This window comes from Cyprinodon variegatus, unplaced genomic scaffold (assembly GCF_000732505.1).
Source record: "Cyprinodon variegatus isolate N-32 unplaced genomic scaffold, C_variegatus-1.0 Scaffold1244, whole genome shotgun sequence".
Classification (NCBI taxonomy): Eukaryota; Metazoa; Chordata; class Actinopteri; order Cyprinodontiformes; family Cyprinodontidae; genus Cyprinodon; species Cyprinodon variegatus.
Genome location: NW_015151697.1, coordinates 16056 through 29550, shown reverse-complemented (window position 1 = coordinate 29550; position 13495 = coordinate 16056). Strand labels below are relative to the sequence as shown.

The following is a 13495-nucleotide window of genomic DNA, read 5'->3' as shown; positions in this document are numbered from 1 at the left end:
TTTTTTATTATAGTAGAGTGTAAGCTGTCACACTTTAATTTTAGGATTTGACTTAGGGATCAGCTGATGCCCAAGGTTTACATTTCATTTAAAAACTGTGGCTCCTGGTACTACTGTGAACCAATTTGTTCTCTCCTGCAAGGAAAAAGTCTTATGTTACGGATTCATAACTGAAAATTATCTGAGGGTTGTGAATACTTTTGCCAGACAATGTACATACTCTGGATGAACCTGAGTAATTAGCATTTCTTTTTTAGCTGATGTCTTATCTGTTCACAACAGAGATTTTATTTGACCCTGTAAATGGAAAGAAAAAGCTGTTTCTTGTTTTTTTTCCCCTATATTTTGTAACTATAGTTGAAAGAAAGAATATTTGTTTTCTTCACGTCACTTAGTTTTAGAAGATAGCATTTGATCACCCTTGTTTTATCTTTTCATTATGGTCATTTTAAACTTTATATTCAATATATTCTCAGGGTAATTAACCTTGAAAGACTGTAGAAAAAACAGCCTTTTCTAACATGTTTAAACAGCTTTCATTCAACTATTACAGCCCTGTTAGATCTTAGGGTCAAGGGTTTTTGACCTTTTGTTTGACTATTTATAGGTTCTTTTACTCACAGTTTTCTATATCTATTTTTTTTTCTTCTCACTTGCTCCTGTGTCTCTGTCTTGTTTTATTGATGAACCCAAGAAGGACTGTTGGGAGTTCAGTTTATTTCAGCTCTAGTTGCTTTGCATTCACACAGTTGCACAAACATATTGCTGGCCTATTTTCCCAGGTCTCTTCCCTCTGGAAGAGTGCTATGGTCACAGACACTTATTAATATTCAGAGGTAGGCAAGCATAGATTTAATAAAATGTAATTATAAAACAATTGTAGATTTTTTTTTATTATTATTACTTAAATCTATATAAAGAGGTGTTCAGAATGAAGACAGATTTCCTGGAAATTCAGGGAAGATTGTTATTTATTATGCACAATAAAATAATAATGGTTCTCACTGAATATGTTTTTTTTTTTTTTTTTTTTTAAGGGCTTTGTTCGACTATGATGGAAGTGCTGCAGATCTGAGTGCACCCAATCAGGCTCTGCCATTTAATTTTGGAGACATCCTCCATGTGAGCAGCGCTGGTGAAGAGGAGTGGTGGCCCGCCCGTCACCTTAGCCCCCCACCCCCAAACTGTCCTGAAGTTGGACTCATCCCCAGCCGAAGGAGGTTAGAGCTCTCATGGTTTAGATAGGTTTGGGGAATTCACTGCTTTTCTCTCTGCGTAGTTGCTGGTATCCATATTACCTGAAGGTATCATCTTTTTATCTTATTAACATTGACCTTTGGATGATAACATGGAGTACTGTACATGTTTCTGTATGTATGTTTTTTATCTTATTAACATTTACCTTTGGATAATAACATGGAGTACTGTACATGTTTCTGTATGTATATAGGGTTAGATAGAAATTTATGTTATGTTTTTGTAAGCTTAGAGTTTAAAACATTTCTGATGAAAAAGGTTGAAAAAAATACAGGGCAGCAGTAGAATTAGACAGCCAAATATTACATTGGTGTTTTGGCTTAAAATTCCATATAAAAATAAGTCTTACCTCTTAAGGCAAAGATATAAAAATGCCAAAGACCTAAGAGATAGTTATGGAGAATTTATGTCCCCCTCCTTTCAACTGTAGGACTTACAGATGTGTGAAAGCTCAAAATGCCTGGTTCCAGAGAGGCTTTTACCTGTAAAAGGGGAAATTTAAATAATACATAAAAGACGGTTGAAAATAATCGGAGCAGTGCAAGAGATCTATAAAAGAAGCAAAGTACTCCCACCCCTTCAAATGAGTGCTATGACCAAAGTATTTGAATAAGGACCAATGATGAAGAAGTTTGTACCTTAAATGTGAAGAAATGTGTTGTTACAAAATGTGGATGAAAATGAATCACTGCATCCCTTCAGTTTTGAGACTTGGAGCAGGTGCAGTGCAATAAAATGTGTGTTGAAACCAAAAGCATTCAACAAGAGTGATAAAGTATATAGAAAAAATTGTTCAATCATGTTTTTTAGTGAAAGGAACGTGTAATTGAGGTCTTTTGGACTACAGAAATCCCACCTCTATTGCAAAGTCATATTTATCTATGACCACTTACTGTAGGAAGCATCTTGACTGAAATGGTCTCAATTATTGCAGTTAATTTTCAACAGCAAAGAATTGCATTAATGTAACTTATGTTTTTTATTTTTTTTTATGAATGATTATGAATGATTTTCATTAGATTCAGCCATACTACATTTTCCTACATCATTTTACTACTTAAACGTGCTAACTAGAACAAAAAACAGCAAAACAGCTTAGTTTGGACCTGTTCCTGAGTAATATACCAGAAATTCAGTTTTTACAGCCTTAAAGCTATTTACTAGGAATTTTTTACTTTTACTTTTATTTTGTTGATGTTGTTCTAGATACATAATTTATCACACTGCTATTGATACTCTTGGCATCAGAAACTGAATTTAGATTTCCTTGAATGAATTTTTAACCCTGTATTTCAAAAGGAAATGCAATAGTTTGAAAGAATCAAGCTCAGTGTTGTTGGTTTAGAAAGAGTGGTACTAAGGACGATACAGGAGGCAGAACTGGAGGTAGCAGAGATGAGGATGCTGAGGTTCTCTTTAGGAGTGATTAGGAATAAGTACATCAGAGAGTCAGCTCATGTTTGATGAGTTAGAGATAAAGCCAGAGAGGCTAGCCTGAGATGGGGTGGACACGTACAAAGGAGGGATAGTGAGTACATTGGCAGGATGTCGAGGCTGGAACTGCCAGGCAGGATGCTTAGAGGAAAAGCAAGGATGAGATTTATTGATTGAAATTAAAGAGGGATTGAAGGTAGTTGGTGTAAAGGAAAAAAAGATGCAGAGGACATACATGGAGACATACATTTTCAAAGCAAATTAATTCAGTTTCAAAACATTCAGTTATCAGCATGGTTAAATACACTTTCAAAGTCATGCATTTAATTTCAAATAACATGAATACAGGCTTAGTCAGGGAAAGTCAAATTTAGTTTCTGATGGTACAACTTACTGCTCCTAGAGGTACTTCTTGTTGCATTTTATTTTTATGCAAGTGAAGGGTTTTTGTGTGTCCGTTTATAATCTGGTCACGCAGACACCAGCTTTGTTGTGGTTAACTGAATAAATAACCTTCCTCACACATGACTGCCTCTGTGCTTAAAACTGAATGCTTAGCTGTTTTGTGTTGCTGTTTAACTTCAGTACTTTCACAAAAAAATTTAAATACGTTTGGTTTTTACAAATTGAAGCTTCTTTTCTGATGCGTCATTCAGTTTCATTACAGTTTATAATAAGAACTATTAATATGCCGGGATTGATAAAAAAAAAAATATATATATATATTTTCCCTCCTAACATCACCTCCTCATGTCGTATGTGACAGACAGATGCTGACAGGTCTCTGAGGTGTGAGAAGACATTTTAAAAAAAGGGACGTATCCAAGTGTGACACAGAGGGAGGTGACAGGGAGGCAAGGATGTAAAGTGTTATGGACTGGAAGGGGGAAAAGGAGGATGTGTTACAGGCTAGTGAAGTGAGGATTAAAGGTAACAAGGAGCAGAGGACATGTCAGCTAGAGGTTTGATGGAGAAGCTCTGGTTGCTACATTAGAGCTAACTGAGTAACTGCTGTCATAGACTGGCTGCCTTCAACGTACTGACAGATTTAAGGAAATCTTAATCTAGAAAACTGCTTTTAATTTGTCAAAGTAATTTTGCATTTCATTTTAAAATGTCTCCAGTGTTTTGTTTTTTATTAGAATCTGTTTCCTAATAAATTATCAAAGAGCATAAAAATCTCTCTTTTTTTCTATTTTTCATTTAACAGAGCAGAGAAGAAGGAGAGATCGAGGCTAAAGATGGTCAGAGTGTCGAGGTCTCAGGACAGATCGGTAAGTAGATGCCTTTTTTGATTACCCTCAAAGTTGCATTTGCTAGAGCTTTTAATTTCATTTTTTAAAAGTAACACTTTCTCCTGAAAAGGTTTTCACTCTCAGCAAACCTCTGGAACCTTATAATGTTAATGGGTTTAGTTCATTAATGTATAAAACTTTCTTTGCAATGATCATCTGACATTTAAAGGAGATGTTGATCTGTTGAATTGATAGGGCCTAATGATTTTAGCACAAATTTCCATCTGAAAAAAACCCCAAAATAAATCATAATAACTCAACAGTTGTTAGATCTTTATGCATCCCTTTAGTACTGTACCTGTGTAGGGATAGCATTTTTTTTCAGTTTATGTTTTGCAGATTTTGCTGATTTATTTTTGATAAATTTAAGTAAACAATAATTTTATAGTCTCGTCAGAGGAACGTTAGGGCTTAAGCTTCTACCAAATTACCCAAAAAAACTTTTTGCACATTTCTTATAACCTAAACTTAGTCTAAAGGTTCTTGGAAACAACACAAACATAAATTGCACAAAAAATAAAACTGTTACACTACTACACCACATCACTGTTACACCACATCACTAATTATTGCTAATTAATTAGTATTTATTACCAACTAATTATTAATTGAATGAACACAACATTTTCAGAAAACGTTTATAGAAAACAGTTGTTGGGGTAGTGAATGATAAAACTACAAGTTTATCGCTCTTGTCATTTTCATCAATGTTTGGCTCCTTAGCTCCTCATTATAAAGCCTCTGCGGGGATTCAGGCCATACATCTGAACATTTATCCTGAGTTAGATAAATACATTAGTACTGATATAAATCCAGCTATTGTAAGTCAAACTTATAGCCCAATTTTAAATAGAAAAGCTTTAGAAAGTTTTTTTGTGCTTTATCAGTGCTTGTGTAACGAATTTTTAAGTTAATTTTTATTGAACATTCCTTTATCCTATTATGCCTACCAGGCACACAGCAGCTTTTTAAAGCTGCTAAAAAATATGGGGTGTATCAAAACCTGACAGTTTTGTATAGACATTTATGTTATTGTACTGATGTAAACTGGCCAAACACTCAATTTTTTGATGCTGGAAGATCCTAACTAAAATGTAGAGGTGATACAGCTATCACTGTGGCTCTAGCAAGAAGTTTAGATCAGCTTATTTCCACATTTTTAAACCAATCAAACTACAGGTTCCCTTTTGAGGCTCGTTAAGACTGATCACTTTTCCTTTGCATTGGACTTGAGAAAAATGTGAGATTTTAAATAGAAACTTTAAGAGTTTTATTATTGAATCTGGTTTAATATTAACTTTTGTTTTTAAATATGATATAAAGATACATTTCATTTTGAAAATAGACAGTTGCAGACTTTTCAGTGAGAACATCTTTTCATGGTTAAAATATTTATTTAGGACAAGTAGCATTTTACTACTGAAAGACTACAAGGTTGGAGCTTGTACAAATCCAAAGCAACAACATGACATCAGTATGATGCTGAGCATTGACACAAGATTAACACATGCTATTGATATCACTGCATTGTCAGCTGGGTCTCACCCTCCTTCTGTTTTCTTCACACTGTGGGAACAAGCAACTCCACGTGATGAAGCAATGATAATTAAAACTGATCACACTCTTGAACACACTTGTTCTCTCAGTTGTTAGTATGACAGAGTTCCAAACATACACACAAATACACACAGATTTTGATTGTTGTGGGTGGTGATTAATACTCCCCTCTCTTTCTGTCTCCTGCAGGATCAGGAAGATAAAGGTGAGTAACCTAACCATTGCTGACACCTGCTGGTCTTTAAATGTAACCGCTTTTCCAGAAGCTTTGTCTGGATGGTTTTCTAATCTAATATTTATTATTCAGTTATATAATTTTTCTACATTTTTATTGAGAGAAATTGATAATTACAACTGAAACAATTGCAGTTAATCAAACCTTTACAAAAACTATAACCTTTTATGTTATAGTTTGTTTTTTTAGTCATCAAAAATATAGCAAACTTTTCATCCAACGAGATTTTATTTGTCAGTTAATCCTAAAACATCTGCTGATTCATTTGTTTTTTTTTTTTTAATAAGTGCAATAATTAAGGAAAAAACTAAATGCAATTTTTTTACTAGAGAGAATAAATCACAAGGTAAACATTCTAAAATGACTTTTGACGTTATATATAAGCTATTTGTACCTGTTAAGAATGACTAAAACTACTTACTCTTCATAAAAGCAGATCCATCTCTTATTGTATCCGACACTTCCAAAAATATGCAAAACCTACCTCTTGCAGCATATTTTATAACAGAACCTGAAAGCTTTGAAGTTTGTTTTTTTTACCAACCTTCCTATTATTTGCTGGGAGGACCATTTTCTCTTGCTCTTATGTACCTTAATGTGCTAAATATACTAATCAGAAAAATATATTTTATGTTATGTATCTGCTGGTCACCTGCTGAAAGTCATCTAATCCCATCTGTAATTCTGGGCCTTACAAATGTGTCAACGGAAGAAAAAATGTTGACTGGTTGAATGTGGGACATTTTGTGAAAGCTGTGTTTGTGTGTGTATGTTCGGTGTGTGGATGTGTTTGTTGACTCTGACCTGTCTTGTCCTTCCAGCGCTGGTAACCTCTGGCACCAGTGATAGTGAGAGTAGTTCCTGTAAGTGTAGACCCTCCTCTGTAATCCGTCTCTTCTCTCTTTTACCTTTTCTCTATTGCAGCTCAGTCTACATCCTCTCCTTCTGTTAATTTTATCTGTTTGTGTGTGTTTTGTGTGTGTGCCTGCTGTGTGACATGCCCATGTGTTTTCTTGTGCTGTGATTATGTGCATGCAGGTTTTGAGTGTAAGACACATCTTACTACTTTTCCAGAGCTGCTGGAGAATTCTTTATCAAAAATAGAGATGGTTAGAGGACTAATGTGGTGTAGGATTTATGATATATCTCTGTTTGAACAGCTGGCCAGGAAGAGGTCCTCCTCACTTACCAGCCTGTTGTGCAGCAGGAAGGTATGTACCTAATTCCTACGTTTTTAATCCACAAATTTCAGTCATTATAAGTGATAAAGGCTAATTGTACAAGAAAACCTTTGAGATTCTCAGATTTCTAAGCCTAACTTCTCTGGTAGTATTATCGTTTTTAGATTTTGTCGATGTTGAGCAGGGATGATTTTTTTCTCACTATTGTTTAGGCCGCCTTCGACATTTGTCCGGGGTGGGGGTTGGTAATCCAAAACTGAATGACATTTTCCTCATATTCTTTCATTGAGGAAATAGCATTTAATAATAGTATTAAGTTGATGAGCCTTGTTTGAAAGGTAGTTTTATCCCTGTCCTACATTTAAATGTATTTCCTGAATATAGACTTGTTTTCAAGAGAATTTGCTTTGAGGATGTCAGTAAAACTAGCGTGGAGAGGGGTGCCTTATGCTAAAATTCTTTGTATTTTCACACTTACATTGTTTTCTATCATTTTGTTTATTTATTTCTTGGTCAATACATTAGAATGCAGTTTGCATTTTAAATCTATGCTGCATTTATTTTAACAAATGTCTTAACAAGTTCTTAAACCTACTTCTGCTTATCTTTCCCAAGTTAATTACACACGGCCAGTCATTGTACTTGGACCAATGAAAGACCGGGTCAATGATGATCTGATCTCTGAGTTTCCAGAAAAGTTTGGATCCTGCGTTCCACGTGAGTTTTTTTAGTTTATGATTAATTTCAGAGGCAACTCAGAAAACAGAAAAATCTGTCTAACAGAAACATAGAAAAACAATTCTTATGCATCAGGGTTTTTTTCTTTCATTGTGATGTGTTTCTTTGTAATTTGCTATTAAAAGCTGATTTCTTATTTAAAAATCTAAAAAAATAAAAATCAAAAACAGCTTTGAGTGTAAGCAGGGAGTGCAGAATTACTATAACCGCCTGTGTTAATTTTGTGAAAAAAAGATTAAAATATAGTGAGATGTGGTTATTGCTATTGCTTCCTATTATTTCAGCTATTTTTTCTTAATGCAAATGTAATACACTTTTAAAAACTTATTAAGATTTTTTTTATTCTCTAATTCACACCGCCTAAATATCTGTAACAGAAGGTTTCGATCTGACATGTAAATATATGTAAAGATATTCTTTTCCATCATTTGAATCTGTGTGAAACCTCTACTTCTCAGACACAACACGGCCACGAAGAGACTACGAGGTGGATGGCAGAGATTATCACTTCATGTCCTCCAGAGAGCTGATGGAGCAAGAGATTCAGGAACACAAGTTCATTGAGGCTGGACAGTATAATAACCACCTCTATGGAACCAGCATACAGTCTGTCAGAGAGGTCGCCGATAAGGTAAGACCCCAGCTGACCAGCTGAGAGGGTTAGCATATTGTGTGCAGTCTGTGAGTGATGGTCAGATTTGATGTCTCTTGCAGGGGAAGCACTGCATCCTGGATGTATCTGGGAATGCGATAAAGCGTCTCCAGATGGCAGGCCTCTATCCCATCGCTATCCTCATTAGACCACGTAATGTTGAAAACATCCTGTAAGTAACAGAATCAAAGAACAAGTTAGTAAGATAAATGCTGCATTTAAACTAGAATGCTTTTGGAAAATTACAATTGTGACATATGTAACATTTGTTATCAATGTGTCATTTTATCATGCAAATGGAGGAAGAAAGAGGAATATCAGCTTCAGAATTGGCTCCAAAACATCAACAGCAAATATCCTACGACTGATATCAAAATAGTTGGCATAAGAATAATTGAACTGTATTTATCTAACAATGGAGAAACTTACCTCTGCATTTAACCCATACCCTTGGGGAGCAGTGGGCTGCCACTGTGCGGTGCCCATGGAGCAGTATGGGGTCTTGCTCAGAGACCCAGAGTGCAGGCTGTGGGGATCAAACCGGTTACATGCAACCTTCTCAGAGTACAAGCGCACTAATTTAATCACTAGGCCAACACTACCAAGTCATATAAAGTTCCTTATTATTTCAAGTTTATCAAGATGTAGTTTAAATACTCTTTCCATTTTAACTGTCTAATTTTGTGATTTAAGATGCAATACAACCTCACTGAAAATAGCAGCCCCAGAACAAATACAACTGTTTTTACACCTAAGCTTAAGACTAAGTAGAAAATTAAAAGATATTTCCATTATTTCTGTTTAACCTTCACTTCTACTCCCTACAGAGAGATGAACAAACGTTTGACAGAGGATCAGGCAAGGAAAGCCTTCGACAGAGGCATCAAACTGGAGCATGAGTTTGCAGAGTACTTCACTGGTTAGTCAATGCAAGCACATTCATGAGCAATTTTTGAGTTCTCTGTTTAAGAATCACTGCAGGCACTTAAAAGATATTTAGAAAGTTAAAGAAAAAGCTAAGGATCAATGTCTCACAAACTTATTTTCTGCCTCTTTCTGTTCAAGACAAAATAACTTCCTCTTTAGAGCTTAAATTATAACATCTGTTGTATTTAATTGGCAGACCACTGATTTCCTTATGTTTGTACCTCTTGCAGCGATAGTCCATGGCTCATCTTTAGAGGAAATTTACTCCCAGGTCAAGCAAATCATTGAGGAGCAGTCTGGTCCTTACATCTGGGTGACCACCAGGGAGCGACTTTGAATAAACACACACATATGAAATATCCATGCACACATCACTGTATCAACATAATTTTTTTTTCTATTATCAGCCTGCTTCCTCTGTTTTGCATTACTGCACACACATGTATTTACACAAGCACACAATATTGGAGTGGCTGGGACTATCTGGGACTTCACCTTCCTGAAGTGGGGGACCTCAGGTCTGTCCAGCAGCGTTCTGGTGGATCTTCCTTCAGCTTGGTTCCTTAATGTTTAAGGAGTTGGTTCAAATCAAGGCAGCCTGTACCATGAGCTGATTTATTTCACTACTGTTCTTCTTATTGTTGTTGTCGTTGTTGTTTTCATATTAACAAAGAGTAATGCATTCATGTATTGGTTTGTAATGATAATATTGTCACCAAGAGGCAGACTTTTGCACGCTGTAGCTTTAAGAGCATGTTTTTGGGACAAAAATCTTGGTCTGATCCCTGTATGTCTCTCTGTCTGTCTATTGTTCCAGGTGACATTGCAAATATTTTTAGATTTTGTTTTCTCTTTAGTTCATTTCTCATCCCTTTGTCCCCTCCTTTTCTCTCCTTACACTCTTATACCATTATATATGAGATGATAATATCTATTGTAATTCTACCTTGCCCCATAATTCTGGCATTGAAAGCTACCATTGCTGGTTGAAGTATAAAAAAAAATGTCAAATCACTTTAGAGATTTGGGGACTAATAACCTTCAATTTATATGTATCATCTGTTACCACAGCTTATTTAAGCATATTAGTTTTTCAACATAGAATTTAGAGAATGACTTCAACATTTATAAGGCTCAAATGAAATTGAAAAAGCAGTCTGCAGCTTTTAGTTTTGTTTTTTTTATAATCAATTACTGTACCATCTAACTACCAAAAAAAAAAAGACTTTATGTCTTCAATCTGACCCATATTTATTTCGTTTGTCAGGCCTCTCCCAATATAAGCAGTGGCCAGATGAGCAAAAGCACTAATAATTTTTTTTTGTAAAACATAAACAATCATAGTTCTTGTGTTTCCAGCGCAGCCCAGGATTTACGGCCAACCTTTTTTTGCTCATTTACCCTCTAATCTGTTATTAACTATACAAAACATAAGGAAAACATTTTGAAAACTGGTCTTGCATCTCTAATGGATAGTAAGTACACTAAAAAGATCAGAACCAAAGATATTCCGTATTTGTGGGGTTTGAAAAACAGGAATAAAGCAATGGGAAATTGGTCTATCCAAATAATTAAAATAATAAAGGTTAAAAACTTTTATATTTTTTGCTTAACTAAATATACAGAGTTGAGAGATTTGTGCTTGTTTAATAACCATATAGAGTTGAGAGAAGATTTGTATGAAATATATTAAAGCTAATAAATCAAATTAAAGTAAATTAATAAAATATCACAATCTGACTTTAAAAGAGGAAAATATTTTTTTTTTTTTCATTCATATAATTGAAAAGTGTCATTTTTATATTTAAGTTAAGGGACTTGGATGTGCTCCCTTCCAAGTCTTCCAGACTTAATTTTCCTTTTCTTTACTTATTCTGACTTAATGTCCAACTCTCATATCTGTGTTTCTCGTCGTAACACCAGCTTAAACAGTGTATCGGCTTCTTCATCCCCATTGTCATCCCATCCATTATCATCGTCACAGTCTTTGTAACAGCTTCCCCTCCTAATGATAGTTGCACTAATGAGGGCTGATTTCCTAAAAGCATCTTGCGTTAAATTGTTTTGTTTATTGATTATGAAGGATGCAAAAGGGCAGTTTTTGGGAAGGTTTTTACATATTTGTAGTATATAAAGACATCACATGTGCCCTACAGGTAAAAGTTTGTTACGCTCAGTTAATACTCAGCATCTTTTATGTTTGTTTTATTTTTTCTGCTGAGAGTTTATTTTTCTTTTTAAGTTTGTTGTCCTTATGCCCATAAAAATATCTGAGCTAGTCCCATGTGTGACCTCAGCACTCAGCTCAATATGCTGTGGGGTTTTTTTCACCTCCATAAATACCAACTAAAGCTTTGGCTTCACTAGTTTCTCCTTGTCACAGAAACTAAACTTTCGAGTCCATGTGACAGAATGTGTGAGAAACACTTTTGCTGAGTGTTGAGGTCAGGAATTAAAATCACCTGAAATGTGATGATAATTTGTTGTGGAGTATAAAAACTCTCTTGCTCTTGATGACACAGCCCTTGTATGCTTGTATGGACCTTGTCAGCCACCCACTCCCCCATTCCACTGTAAACCCCTGGGGCAACACTTCCAAGCTGACTGGAGGACAGAGATGTACAATGGAGCCGTTCTGTCAGCAGAGGAGCCCTTAAATAGTAAAAAAAATTATTTTGACCAAATGTTTTGAAATTTTAACACTTTCTCAAAGAATGTTCTGCTGAACTCATGATTTCTCATTTACATTTTCCCATTAATCGCAGAAAATAATTTTTATTCATCAGCTGAGAGAACGGAAACCTCTGTATGACTCTGGCTGTGTGTTTCTTCCAGGGGACTATGCCACTGTTTGTTAGAGTAAAGCACCGATGCAAAGAATCTATTAAAGAGATGTATCTATATCTGACATAATATAATATTTATCCCTGCTCTAACTGCCTATTTTGGTACGAAAAAATAAAAGGCTTTATTGAGCTTTACTGCAGTCCCTTTACCTGTGACAAGAGGTGACTATTCTTTCCTTTACTGTATTGGATGCTGATGTTAATTATTTCAATTGATTAATGAATTAATGTAGCATTGATTAATGAATGCTTTATTAATGTAGCATTTCTGTCTGAATAATCAATTAATATACAAAGAAATACTCTAAACAATTTAACAAACTTTAGGAAATAATGTTTGGACTTAAAAAAAGAAAACAATCACAGCACATTTTAAATAAATTATGCATGGCTAAAACATGATTTAAAAGAAAAAAAGGAAATGCTCAGAAATGCCAATGGGTAAGTTATAGATAAAGCACATTTATACCTGAAGAAGTTTTTTTTTTTTTATTAAATGTAAAATATGTTGCAAAGAGCATGTTTTAGTCTCTATGCCCCGGTTAAAAAAATCTTTTTTTTAAATAAGTTATTAAATAAGTTTAAATAAGTTATTAAATATTTGATTAATCACAATTCATCCAATTAATTGTGTCACCCCTTCATGGGATTATTAATATTTTATTTTTCTGACTTATTTTTCTTCAGTTTTCCAATCTACCATGCATTTATTGTTGTATGCTGATGAATAATGGGAGTTCTATTAACAGCAATTTAATTAAAATGTGCCAATAGTTAAACTACACTCATAAGCCACTTAAAGAGGAACACTTTTCCTGGAACCTTCATTCGTTATGATACCGATCCAAAGAGGAATGGATTTTTGGTTTTTATATATACAGCATCTGACACAGTGTTTCCTAAACTTTTTGGTCTCTGACTCATAAAATGGTACCAGAATGGTCTCATTATCCAAACCATCGGCTGGATTACAAATTATTTCAAAAAATCTATTAACCATTGGTATAACAGTAAGAAAAACACAGTCAAAAAACAATGTTTTTATTTAGTCTACTTCTAAGTGGTGTTTCTATATTTTTAACACATAAATATATTTAATCATTATCATGTTTATAATTTAGTTGAATTTCTGTAGAGGTCCTCAAGACCCCACACTTGTTGATCTATACCCCAGGTGGTGCCACAGCCCCAACTTTAGGAATCAGTTATCCCTGCGTTTCCCCAGATTTTAACTTTCATAATATGATCTCCTCTTCCTTCATATCCTAAATGTGTCCTATTGGATTGGTATCTTGTGAATCCTTTGTCATGCTTAGGAAACCAGTCCATCAGAAAATTGGTTGTGGTTGGAAGGGTCTAGACATGGCTGGAAT

The 13495-nt window shown here is 34.7% G+C and overlaps 1 protein-coding gene across 4 annotated transcripts in view; it reads left to right on the top strand.

Moving 5' to 3' along the window:
• The window catches only part of LOC107102375 (discs large homolog 1-like protein), a 35851-nt gene extending 23497 nt beyond the window's left edge, over positions 1–12354 (top strand). For 2 of the 4 annotated variants that reach the window (XM_015401661.1, XM_015401662.1), the window contains exons 3-12: positions 1038–1220; positions 3902–3965; positions 5733–5748; positions 6600–6641; positions 6939–6989; positions 7575–7676; positions 8156–8328; positions 8412–8521; positions 9177–9268; positions 9507–12354. In XM_015401661.1, the coding sequence (XP_015257147.1) occupies positions 1038–1220; positions 3902–3965; positions 5733–5748; positions 6600–6641; positions 6939–6989; positions 7575–7676; positions 8156–8328; positions 8412–8521; positions 9177–9268; positions 9507–9613 (940 nt within the window). In that variant the 3' untranslated portion in view covers positions 9614–12354. The remainder of the gene's footprint in view (positions 1–1037; positions 1221–3901; positions 3966–5732; positions 5749–6599; positions 6642–6938; positions 6990–7574; positions 7677–8155; positions 8329–8411; positions 8522–9176; positions 9269–9506) is intronic. The other 2 variants (XM_015401659.1, XM_015401660.1) reach the window with 2 other exon arrangements.
• The last annotated feature ends 1141 nt before the right edge of the window (positions 12355–13495 follow it).